At 40.5% G+C, this 12,500-nt stretch overlaps 1 protein-coding gene and 1 long non-coding RNA gene across 3 annotated transcripts in view; one reads left to right on the top strand and one right to left on the bottom strand.

Annotated features, from left to right (window-relative positions):
• The window catches only part of LOC123513616 (heparan-alpha-glucosaminide N-acetyltransferase-like), a 17,520-nt gene that overhangs the window by 4,757 nt on the left and 263 nt on the right, over window positions 1-12,500 (top strand). For both annotated transcript variants that reach the window (XM_045270880.1, XM_045270881.1), the window contains exons 3-14: window positions 2,190-2,311; window positions 2,962-3,083; window positions 3,587-3,702; window positions 4,508-4,623; window positions 5,313-5,420; window positions 5,793-5,889; window positions 6,086-6,253; window positions 6,847-6,968; window positions 7,641-7,819; window positions 8,886-9,072; window positions 9,886-9,998; window positions 10,796-12,500. The exon at window positions 10,796-12,500 is cut by the window's right edge and continues 263 nt beyond it. In XM_045270880.1, coding sequence (XP_045126815.1) covers window positions 2,190-2,311; window positions 2,962-3,083; window positions 3,587-3,702; window positions 4,508-4,623; window positions 5,313-5,420; window positions 5,793-5,889; window positions 6,086-6,253; window positions 6,847-6,968; window positions 7,641-7,819; window positions 8,886-9,072; window positions 9,886-9,998; window positions 10,796-10,977 — 1,632 coding nt within the window. In that variant the 3' untranslated portion in view covers window positions 10,978-12,500. The remainder of the gene's footprint in view (window positions 1-2,189; window positions 2,312-2,961; window positions 3,084-3,586; window positions 3,703-4,507; window positions 4,624-5,312; window positions 5,421-5,792; window positions 5,890-6,085; window positions 6,254-6,846; window positions 6,969-7,640; window positions 7,820-8,885; window positions 9,073-9,885; window positions 9,999-10,795) is intronic.
• LOC123513617 overlaps window positions 9,875-12,500 on the bottom strand; it is a 4,394-nt gene continuing 1,768 nt past the window's right edge. The window contains exon 2 of the long non-coding RNA XR_006677414.1: window positions 9,875-10,013. This is a non-coding gene — a long non-coding RNA (uncharacterized LOC123513617). The remainder of the gene's footprint in view (window positions 10,014-12,500) is intronic.

Below are 12,500 nucleotides of genomic sequence, written 5' to 3' on the forward strand. Positions count from 1 at the left end.
TATCTAGAGTAACTAAAACACATATTTCTACATCTAAACACCAAATAATGCACTAAAACAGCCCCAGCTCCCCAAAAAAAAAAAAAATAAAAAACACTTAAAAGATAAAATGAGAGAGAAAATAGAAAATGCAGAAAAAGAAAATCGTATGATTGAAAAAAACACACCAAAACTTACTTAAAACACCCAAAAAAGCATAATTAGAAAAGAAAATGAGAGAGCGAGAGATGGAAAACAAAAGAAAGGCAGGAAGGAAAGGAATTAACACACCAAAACAGACTTAAAAACACCCCAAAAATATAATTAGAGAAGGAAATTAAAGAATAAGAGATAGGAAAAAAATGAAAGAAAAAAAAAAGGAAAAATAATATGACTGAACTAACAGATCAAAATAGAATTAAAACACCAAAAAACATGATTAGAGAAGAAAAAAAAATGTGATTGAACTAACACACCAAAACAGACTTAAAAACACACAAAAAATATAGAATTAGAGAAGGAAATGAAAGAATAAGAGATGGAAAATAAAAAGAAAATGAAAGAAAATTAAAAAAAGCAAGAAAAAAAGAAAAATAATTAGGAAAAATGAAACAAACAAAAACAAAAACAAAAAAATGGAAAATGAAATAAAAATGCAGATAAGGAAAATATTATGATTGAATTAACACACTAAAATTGACTTAAAAAACACCTAAAAAACATACTTAAAGAGGGGAATGAAAGAATGAGAGATGAAAAATAAAAGAAAGGCAAGGAAAAAGGCACTGACACATCAAAACACTTAAAAAACACCCAAAAAACACAATTAGAGGAAAAATAAGAGAATGAGTGATGAAAAAAACAGGAAAAAAGAAAAATAATATGATTGAACTAACACACCAAAATATAATTAAAACACACCCAAAAATATAATTAGAGGAGAAAATGAGAGAAGGAGGGATGGAAAATAGAAGAAAGACAGGAAAAACAGGCCCTGACACACCAAAACAGACTTAAAACACCCAAAAAATATAATTAGAGAAGGAAATGAAAGAAGGAGAGATGGAAAATAGAAGAAAGGCAGGAAAAACAGGCACTAACACACCAAAATATAAAAAAAACACCCCAAAAAACAAACTTAGAGGAGAAAATGAAAGATGGAAAATAAAAAGAAAATAAAAAACAGGAAAAAATGAAGATAATATGATAGAAATAACACCAAAATACACATTAAAGAAAAAAAAAAAATAGTAGAAGACTCGGGAATGAGAAATGAAAAATAAAAAGAAGCAAAATAATGGAAAAAATAATAATATGATTGACAGAATTCATATCTTAACTCAGGTATGCATAGAATAACAAGTAAATGATAACAGTGTGTAAGGTAGGCAGGTAATCCCAGGTGTTCTCAAGGTTAGCCAGTCCAGTGGAGGTAAAAGTAACTGTATATTCAATCTTCTGCTGTTTATGTTAAAAGTTGACGGTGTTTTTGAGGTGTTTCTTTGCTTGTTTTGAGTTGTAATGAACTCTGGTGGTGCTAGATATGTTTGTTAAGGATGTTTTAATGATTTTTTAGGTATTTTGGTTTGAAATTATGTATTATTTATAGCAAAAAAAAAAAAAAAAGACTTATGAAAGCTTGTGGTATTCTCAGGCATTTCCTATCTTATCTTGACTTGAGCCAGGCTGTGGTGGAAGTTAATAAGTTCTTTCAAGGGTGTTTTTAATGAATTTTTAGGTATTTTGGTGTGAAATTATGGATTTTCTATAGCAAAAAAAGAGGTATGGAAGTTTGTGGTATTCTCAGGCATTTCCCATCCTATCTTGACTTGAGACAGGCTGTGGTGGAAGTTGATATGGTTTTCAAGGGCGTTTTTATGTGTTTTTCAAGAGCATTTTAGTAAAGAGAGAGAGAGAGAGAGAGAGAGAGAATAAAAAAACATACCTTCTTTCACCGATCCCTCTTCTCACAACTCCTCTCTCGCTCTCTCTCTCTCTCTCTCTTCTGGAGGTTTATATTCTTTCTACACTGCAAAAAAAAAAAAAAAAAAAAAAAAAAAAACAAGAATTTCCAGCAACACTATAAATACAACACGAGAGAGAGAGAGAGAGAGAGAGAGAGAGAGAGAGAGAGAGAGAGAGAGAGAGAGAGAGAGAGAGAGAGAGAGAGAGAGCACACCATTATCATTCTCTCTCCCTTTCTTCTACAGTGTCCACTCCAGCCCCTTCTGACAGTGAAGAGCAACAGTGACAACTCCACAGCTCTCTCCACTCACCACCCCTGGACTTTTATGCTCTCGGACTCCACTCAACCCTTCCTTGCTCCTAACACGTGAGTCCATCTGTCTGTCTGTCTGTCTGTGTGTGTGTGTGTATTTACCTATAGTTATTTGTTAAGATGTCTGGTGGTGCTGCCCTGTCTCTTTATCCTTTAGTATCCAATCTAACCTTCAATCCATTACATTTTTGCATTTACTGTCTCTTTGTCCAGGTAAATGTTCTGGTTTGCTTGTGTTGTGTTGTGTTCTAAGAGTTGCTAGAGTGTTGGAAGGGTAGAAACACTAATATAAGTCATTAGTATAAGACAGAAAGGATACAAGAGACCAGTGCTGTTGTTGTGTTGCAGTGTTGAAAGGTATTACAGAGAAGAGATAAAGGAGTGAATAATGTGTTGCATTGTTAGTAATTATGTTGTATTTCAAGTGTTGCAGTGAATTCAAAGGATAGAAACACTAATATCTAGTATTAGAGAGAAGAAATACAAGGGCCAAGTGTTGAGTTGTTGTTGTTGGTGCAGTGTGTGAGAAGGATAGAAACACTCATATAACTCCTTAGTATTAGAGTGAAGGAATACAAAGGACCAGTGTTGTGTTGTTGTATAGAAACACTAATATAGGCTCATAGTATTAGAAAGAAGGGACACAAGGGGCCAGTGTTGTTTTGTTAATAATTGTGGTGTGTTGATGTGTTGGTGTGTTGCAGGTCTGGTCTGTGCAGGATACATGGCGCCAACCTGGGAGAATTTGGTGTGTATGTTCTGAACTTGACAGCTGATGGAAACTGTACCTTCGAGAACCCCAAGAGTCCTGTGTTTGAGTATGGCGGTGAGTCACTCTTTAACTTGACCTAATGTACCCTTGCCTTGCCTTGCCTTGCCTTGCCTTGCCTTGCCTTGCCTTGCCTTGCCTTGCCTTGCCTTGCTTTTCCTTGTCTTGCCTTACCTTGCCCTGCCCTGCTTTGCTTTGCTGTGCCTTGCCTTGCCTAATCTGTCCTAACCCAATTCCAGGAGTCCTGATAGAAGACCTCCTCAATTCCTTCTATTTACCACATGCACTAAGGAGACCAGAACTTTCATTATTCACAAAATAACAACAATTGATTTTTCATACAAGACTGTCACTAATGCAACAAAACATTTAACCACTCAGAACCTTCACTACTGACAAAATAACAACCTCAACTATTTTTTATGCAAGGCTGTCACTAAGGGAACAAAAATTTAACTGCTCAAAACCTTCACTACTCACAAAATAACAACCACAACTGTTTTTTCATACAAGACCATCGGCAAGGGAGTAAAAAATCTAACTGCTGACTTTTCTCCCAGCCATCGTCATCTCCATCGCTGTTTACATTGGGGTGGCCATCCTGGGGGCCGGCCTCCTCTACCTGTATCACCGCCTCACCAAACACCTGGACAGCAACAAGGCCTCAGAAACACAGGTAGGTAAATGCATGCTGTTTTTTTTATTTTTTAATTTTCTACTTTCCCGTCTCTCATTTTCTGTACTCGTTTCTTTTTCCTTGTTTCTCCATCCTCTCTCACACACCTGGACAGCAACAAGGCCTCAGACACACGTACAGGTAGGTAAATGTGTGTTTCTTTTACTTTTGCTTATCTATCTCTCATTTTCTATATGTTTTTTTTTTTTCTTGTTTCTCCATCCTTTCTCTCTCACACCAGGACATCAACATCTTCCTACAACTTGACTTCCTTTAAGAGGGATCAAGGTTTTAAGGCATTTGTCCCAGACTTTTGGCTAACTTTATTTGATCTTTAAGGGAACTGGCATTCAAGTGGGCCTTTTTTTTAATCTTTTGTTGCCCTTGGCCAGCTCCCCCTCTTGCATAAAAAATAGGCCTCCGAGACTCAGGTACAGTATATATATGTGTTTGTTGTATTGGAGAGTGAAATATAGGTCATGTATAGCAATGTGTGTTTGTTCTATTGCTATGTCAGTGTATTTGTTGTACTGGAGAGGGATATAGTTTAAATAACATATTTTCTAGCACACTCATCCAGCAGTCAAAGTGAAAGAGCAGAGTATTTTCAAGTGTGTTTTTATGGTTCTAGTGACAGATTAAAAAGTTTTCTACTTTATGAATTAAAAAATAACTCTTGAGATTTCAGCTAATCATCTCTGTGGCCTTTGAAAACAGTCATGGTGAGAGAGCAGAACATTACAGAATAGATCCCAGAGCCACAGAGGATCAAAGGGACAGAGGTGTAACAGTGGGTCTTCCTCAGGTCCAGGGGCTGCAGCTGGCATCCACACCAGAGGCAGGGGCATCCTCTGCCACTGATAAAGCACCCACCAAGCCCCCAGCCAAACCAAGACTCAAATCCCTTGACACTTTTAGAGGGTAAGAAAAGCTCACACACACACACACACAATTATTTCACTCAACTTACACTGCGTAGTGTAGTGGTTAGCATACTCGACTCACATTTGAGAGGGTCTGGGTTCGAGTCCCGGAAAGCGGTGAGGCAAATGGGCAAGCCTCTAATGTGTGGGGTGTGTTCACCTAGCAGTAAATAGGTACGGGATGTAACTCGAGGGGTTGTGGCCTCGCTTTCCCGGTGTGTGGAGTGTGTGTTGTGGTCTCAGTCCTACCCGAAGATTGGTCTATGAGCTCTGAGCTTGCTCCGTAATGGGGAAGACTGGATGGGTACAAACACACGCACACGCACACGCCTGGTAGCTCAGTGGTTAGAGTGCTGGCTTCACAAGCCAGAGGACCGGGGTTTGATTCCCCGGCCGGGTGGAGATATTTGGGTGTGTCTCCTTTCACGTGTAGCCCCTGTTCATCCAGCAATGAGTAGGTACGGGATGTAAATTGAGGAGTTGTGACCTTGTTGTCCCGGTGTGTGGTGTGTGCCTGGTCTCAGGCCTATCCGAAGATCGGAAATAATGAGCTTTGAGCTCGTTCCGTAGGGTAACGTCTGGCTGTCTCGTCAGAGACTGCAGCAGATCAAACAGTGAAACACACACACACACACACACACACACACACACACACACTCTTAACAACTCTAACCATTCTCTTGGCAGAATCAGCATCGTCATCATGATCTTCGTCAACTATGGTGCCGGGAGTTACTGGTTCCTGGAACACGCCACCTGGCACGGACTCCAGCTGGCTGACCTTGTGTTCCCCTGGTGAGCATCTTTGACCTCTGACCTCTGACCTGTGACCTCTGACCTGTCCTGTCTTGTGACTCTATGCATTTTGATGATTTTTCTACTTTTCTCTCTCTTTCTCTCTTTATTCTTTGTTTTCTGTTTGTGTATCTGTTAATCTATCTATATCTGTCTATTTTTCTGTCTATCTATCTATCTATTTATTTAACTGTCTATCTATCTCTCTATTAATCTATCTATCTATCTACCTAACTAACTATCTGTCTATATATCTATCCATCTGCATGTACATCTATCTATTACTTCACTTATCTGTCTATCTACTAACTTATTCCTCCACTCATCCACCTACTCATCCATCTGTGTATATGTGTGTGTGTGTGTGTGCAGGTTCATGTGGATCATGGGCGTGTGTATTCCGATGGGCTTGTCGTCAGCTCTCCGCCGCAACACTCCACGCCACAAGATTCTTTTCCGCATTGTCGAGGTTGGTCCTATCTTGTGTCCTCCCCCTATGATGTATTCACTTGTGTATACTTTAATTCATGTATATATAATGATTCTCCTTCTCTTATACATTCAGTTGTCTATACATGTCCTTTATGTAGTGTGTCCTATACTTTAATTCATCTATACATAGCTCTCTCTCTGTGTCTCTCTCTAACTCTGTCTTCCACCACCAGCGTTCCCTCAAGCTGTTCTTCCTGGGCATCATTCTCAACTCCCTGGGTGGCTGGAACAACTTAGCCACCTACAGAGTGCCTGGCGTGCTGCAGCGGTTTGCCATCTGCTACCTGGTCACCTCCTCTGTAGCTCTTGCCTTCACACCAGACCAGCCTAAACAGTACCAGGTCAGAGCAACATGTTGGGTTTGTTGGGCAATTCAGAAACTCCTTCCCCTCTCACTATAAGAATTTTCCAAGGCCACGGAGACAACTAGATGGGTTTTCAAGACAGTTTCTTCCTTTGATAAACTAAAAATCTTGCAAGTCTATCACCAGAACCATAAAAATACTCTTGAAAATTGTTTATTCTCTCAATATGACAATTTTCCAAGGCCACAGAAACAACTAGCTGGGTTTTCAAGACAGTTTCTCCTTTCAATAAACTAGAAATCTCGTCAATCTATCACCAGACTCTGTTTCGGCTTTCACAAGTTCCTCATTAAATTTGTTCCATTTATTCGCTTCTGTGAGGAAAACTTAAACTTCATGTCTCATCTGCAACTTTCTTTCTTCACCTTATTCTGTGTTCCCTTGTATGTATGTCGGTGTGTTTGTATGTGTCCAGTGACTGCATTTATTGACTTCTATGAGGAAAACTATACTTCTTAATGTCTCACCTGCAATTTTCTCTCTTCAACTTATGCTGTATTCTTTTGTGTGTATATGTGTATGTATATGTATGTGTGTCCAGTGGCTGCATGAAGTGTTTCTATCACCAGACTGACATTGGGATAGCCCTGAGTGACATCCTGCACCTCCTCCCTCAATGGGCTGTTCATCTGGCCATCCTCGCCATCCACACACTCATTACCTTCCTCCTGCCTGTGCCCGGATGCCCAACGTAAGTGTGTGTGTGTGTGTGTGTGTGTGCATCTATTTACCTAATTGTATATTACAGGGTTCAAGTGGGGCTCATAGTGAAATGTATCCATACCTACATTTTTACAACTTTTCCTCAAATTTGTGCACACTTTCTGTTGCTACAATCTCTTCACTCAAGCTGTTCCAGATGTCCTCTATCCTGTGTGGTGAACTGAACTTAATGTTCCTCAGACACTGAATTTTTATGATCTTGCAGTGTCCTCTTGTTTGTCTATCTCCATCCTCCCTCAGTGATACCACGTCTTGTCTGGCTTATCTTTTTCATACAGTTCACTATCTTGTACATTGTTATTAGGTGTGTGTGTGTGTGTGTGTGTGTGTGTGTGTGTGTGTGTGTGTGTGTGTGTGTGTGTGTGTGTGTGTGTGTGTGTGTGTGTGTGTGTGTGTTTGATTCTCTAGTTAATGATGTAGAAATCTTGTCACTCTGCCTCTAGAGCCACAAAAAAAAAAAACACCTTAAAAATCTTGTGTAAATTTAAATAAAGCCTTTTGAAAATATAAATAAAATCTTTTGAAATAGTGGAGATGAAGTGCAAAAGTGTTTGAGAAAATGAAACTAAGTGCTAAAAGTCTCTCCTAGAATAACAACAAGGAATATTAAACAGCACATAACTCTCTCTCTCTCTCTCAGGGGGTACCAGGGGCCGGGGGGTGTGGCACTGTTCCAGAATAACACCCCCTCCTCTCACTGCATTGGGGGGGCGGCAGGGGAGGTGGACCGCTGGCTGCTCACCACCAACCACATCTACCAGAACCCCACCGCTAAGTTTGTGTACACCTCAGCTGCCTTCGATCCTGAGGGAGTGTTGGGTGAGTAAGTGGGAGAGAAGGTGTGTTAGGTGGGTGTATTGGGTGTGTTGTGTGTGTTGGGGTGTGTTGGGTGTATTGGATGTGTTGGGGTGTGTTGTGTGTGTTGGGATGTGTTGGGTGTATTGGGTGTGTTGGGTGTATTGGAGTGTGTTGGGTGAGTGATTGAGTGGGTGGATGGATGAGTAGGTTCGATTCCCCGGCCGGGTGGAGATATTTGGGTGTGTCTCCTTTCATGTGTAGGTGGTGTTCACCTAGCAGTGAGTGGGTACGGGATGTAAATCGAGGAGTCGTGACCTTGTTGTCCTGGTGTGTGGTGTGTGCCTGGTCTCAGGCCTATCCGAAGATCGGAAATAATGAGCTCTGAGCTCGTTCCGTAGGGTAACATCTGGCTGTCTCGTCAGAGACTGCAGCAGATCAAACAGTGAAACACACACACACACACACACACACACACACACACACACACACACACACACACACACACACACACACACACACACACACACACACAATTAGGTAAATACACACACACACACACCACGTAGTGTAGTGGTTTGCATGCTTGACTCACAATCAAGAGGGCCGGGTTCGAGTCCCAGGAAGTGGGGAGGCAAATGGGCAAGCCTCTTAATGTGTAGCCCTTGTTCACCTAACAGTAAATAGGTACGGGATGTAACTCGAGGGGTTGTGGCCTCGCTTTCCCCGTGTGTGTGTGTGATGTGGTCTCAGTCGTACCCAAAGATCGGTCTATGAGCTCTGAGCTTGCTCCGTAATGGGAAAGACTGGCTGGGTGACCAGCAGGCGACCAAGGTGAATTACACACACACACACACACACACACACAAAAATACAATTAGGTAAATACACACACACACACACACACACACACACACACACACACACACACACACACACACACACACACACACAAAATACAATTAGGTAAACACACACACACACACACACACACACACACACACACACACACACACACACACACACACACACACATACACTAACCACCTAGAAACTAACCTAACCTAATCTGTGTATCACCCCATTCCAGGCTCCCTCACCTCCATCTTCCAAGTGTTCCTGGGGCTGCAGGCCGGCATCATCCTGCAGTTCCACAAGAGCCACAAGAGCCGGCTGGTGCGCTGGCTGGTGTGGGGTGCAGTGCTAGGGGCCCTCGGTGCTGGCCTCTGTGGTGCCTCCATGAACAATGGTGTTATCCCTGTCAACAAGAACTTATGGTGTGTTTATCTATGTATTTACCTAGTTGTAGTTTTACAGGGCCTGGGCTTTACTCTCGTGTGGCCCCATCTCCATATCTACACTTATCCAATTTTTCTTTAAAACTATGCACACTCATTGCTGACACCTCTTCTTCACTCAAACTGTTTCATGTCTCAATACATCTTTGTGGGAAACTATATATTTTTAACATGTGTGTGTGTGTGTGTGTGTGTGTGTGTGTGTGTGTGTGTGTGTGTGTGTGTGTGTGTGTGTGTGTGTGTGTGTGTGTGTGTGTGTCTGGGAAGAGGTTATTTGCACTCTCTGGGATAACGCTATTCTTATCTAAAGTGTTTAAGAGGCACTGAATGGCTGTCTGTTTGTCATACCTTAGTGTTTCTTTGACTATCCTTGTCTTATATTTTTTTCTCCCTCTTTAATCAGATACTAGCTTAGAATGACATTTTTCCCTTTTATTTGTACCGGCTAAGGTTATATGAAGGGTCTGAGAGGCACTGGATGGCTATGTGTCTGTTATAACTTATTGCATCTTTGTCTACAGCTCCTTGTCTTATATTTCTTCTCCTCCTTTAGAAAGATACTCCCTCATAATGACACTTTCCTTTCATTTGTACCAGCTAAGGTTATGTGAAGGTTCTGAGAGGCACTGAATGGCTATCTATGTCTTAATTTAATGTATCTGTCTACAGCTCCTCCTCTTATATTTCTTCTGTCCTTTTAATCATTTACTTCCTCAGAATGACACTTTCCTTTCCATTACACCAGCTAAGGTTATGTGAATGGCTGCCTGTTTACCTCAATCATGTTTGCAGGTCGATGTCTTATGTGTTTGTGACATCCTGTTTTGCCTTCTTCCTGCTGTCCTTCTGCTACGTGCTGGTGGACATCATGGGGGTCTGGTCTGGCACACCCTTCTTCCAGGCTGGTGAGTCACGCTGGCCTGTAGAAGTAGTTAAAAGTTTCAATGTAGTTTAGCATCAAAGAACACTGTGTCAGATGGCAGTGAAAGGCTAGAGCTCAGTAAACACAGTGAAAAAATAGAGAAAAGAACAAAAAAATAGACATGTTTAGCATTAGTAGAGATAGAGATAGCATGAGATTAACCTACCCTAACTAAACCTCAGTAATAAAGTAGAGGAGAGAAGGAAAAATAGACATGTTTAGCATTTGCAGAGTCACAAAGATAGCATGAACTTAACCTGCACCAACCAAACCTCAGTGAAGACAGTGAAAGAATAGAGAAAAAAGGCAAAATAAATATGTTTCCCATTACTAGAGTTATGGAGATAGAATGAAAATAACCTGCCCCAACCAAACCTCAGGAAAGACAGTGATAAAATAAGGAAAAAGAAGGAAAAATAAACAACATAAACATTTGTAGAGTTAGGGGATAACAAACTTAACCTGTTCTAACCAAACCTCAGGAAAGACAGTGAGAAAAAGAGGAAAGAAGAAAATAGGCACGATTAGCATTAGTAATCAGGGAGATAGCGTAAACTTAACCTGCCTTAACCAAACCTCTGTAAAGACAGTCAGAAAAAAAGAAGAAAGAAACAAAAAAAAAAAATAGACATGTTTAGCATTATTAGAGTCACAGAGATAGCATAAACTTTACCTGCCCCTAACCCTCATTAAAAACAGTGAAAAAATAGAGAAAAAAGAAATAACAAACTTGACCTACCCTAACCAAACTTGACCTAACCAAAGCTGTGTCCGTGGCAGGAATGAACAGCATCTTCCTGTACGTGGGGCACAATGTCACCTTTGAGATGTTCCCGTGGCACTACCAGGTGGGCCTCATGAACACCCACCTCAGCCTGCTGGTGGAGACGCTCTGGGGCACCACTCTCTGGGTCATCACTGGCCTCTATCTTCACCATAAGGGAAAGTTCTACACTGTGTAAGCCAGGAGAACTTTGAGCTTTGTCGAGAGGAACTACACAAATTTTTTTTTCAGTTTTGGGTGTTCTGTGATGTTAAATGTTACAAAAGTTCAATGATGTTACCTCCATCACAATTAAGAGAAAGTTCTACAATGAGTAAGCCGGGAGAACTTAACCAGAACTTTGTTGAGAGGAACTTATGAGAATCTGTCCAGTTCTAGGTGTTCTGTGACGTTGTTAAATGTTACAAAGATGCATTTATGTTACCGCCACCACAAGGCAAAATTCTACACTGTGTAAGGTGGCAGAACTTTGAACTTTGTCGAGAGCTGTCAAAATTCTGTTAGGTTTTGTGTGATTTGTGATGCTGTTAAATGTTACATAAGATTCAATGATATTACTGCCACCACAATTAAGGCAAAGTTCTGCACTGACTAAGCCGGGAGAACTTAATCAGAACTTTGTTGAGAAGAACTGGTGAGATTCTGCTTATTTTTGTGTTCTGTGAGACTGTTAACTGTTACAAAGATTCTATAATGTTCTATAGTACTGTGTAAGGTGGCAGAACTTCACTAGAAATTGTTGAGAGGAACTGCCAAAATTCAGTTCAATTTTGTGTGTTCTGTGAGGTTGTTAAATGTTAGAAAGATTGAGTGATGTTACCGCCACTGCAAGGCAAAGTTCTATACTGTATAAGGTGGAAGAACTTAACCAGAACCTTGTCGAGGGGAACTGGTGAGAATCTGGGCACTTTTGGATGTTCTGTGATGCTGTTAAACATTTCAAAGATTCAGTGATGTGACTAACTGCATCACAACTTTTGTGTTTTGAGCCAAACTTTCGAGATTCTATTTAGTTTTATGTATTCTGTGATGCTGTTAACTGCTGCATAGATTCAATGATGTAACCAACTTGATAGGAACTTTTGTGCCTTGTGTCGAGAGGAGCTGGCAACTATATGTTCAAACTAGTGTATTTTTTATGTTATTCTTCACTCATGTTCATTTCTGTTCAGTTTTGATGGTTTTAACTCTTACAAAGATTCAGTGATGTGACTAACTGGATCAGAACTTTTTTGTCTTGCATCGAACCAGCGAGAATCTATTCAAATTTCTGTCTTTTTGATGTTATTCTTCACTCCTGTTCACTGCTGTTCAGTTTTGAGTGTTCTGTGATGCTGCTTCTGTGATTCTGTTACATAAGATTCAATAACATGACTTGTGTCGAGGGGAACTGTGAAGAACTGTCCAAATTAGTGTCTTTTAATATTATTTTTCATTCCTGTTCACTTTTGTTCAGTTTTTGGTGTTCTGTGAGGCTGTGAACCATTACATATGTTCAATGATGTGACTAACTTGATAGGAACTTTGTCTTAATGTGTCAAACCAGCGAAATTCTGTTCAAATTGGTGTTTTTTAAATTTTTTTATTCTTCACTCCTGTTCACTTCTGTCCAGTTTTTGGTGTTCTGTGAGGCTGTCAACTATTACAAAGATTCAGTGATGTGACTAACTGGATGGGAACTTTGTGTCTTTTGTTGAACGA

Source organism: Portunus trituberculatus, chromosome 36, assembly GCF_017591435.1.
Source record: "Portunus trituberculatus isolate SZX2019 chromosome 36, ASM1759143v1, whole genome shotgun sequence".
NCBI lineage: Eukaryota > Metazoa > Arthropoda > Malacostraca > Decapoda > Portunidae > Portunus > Portunus trituberculatus.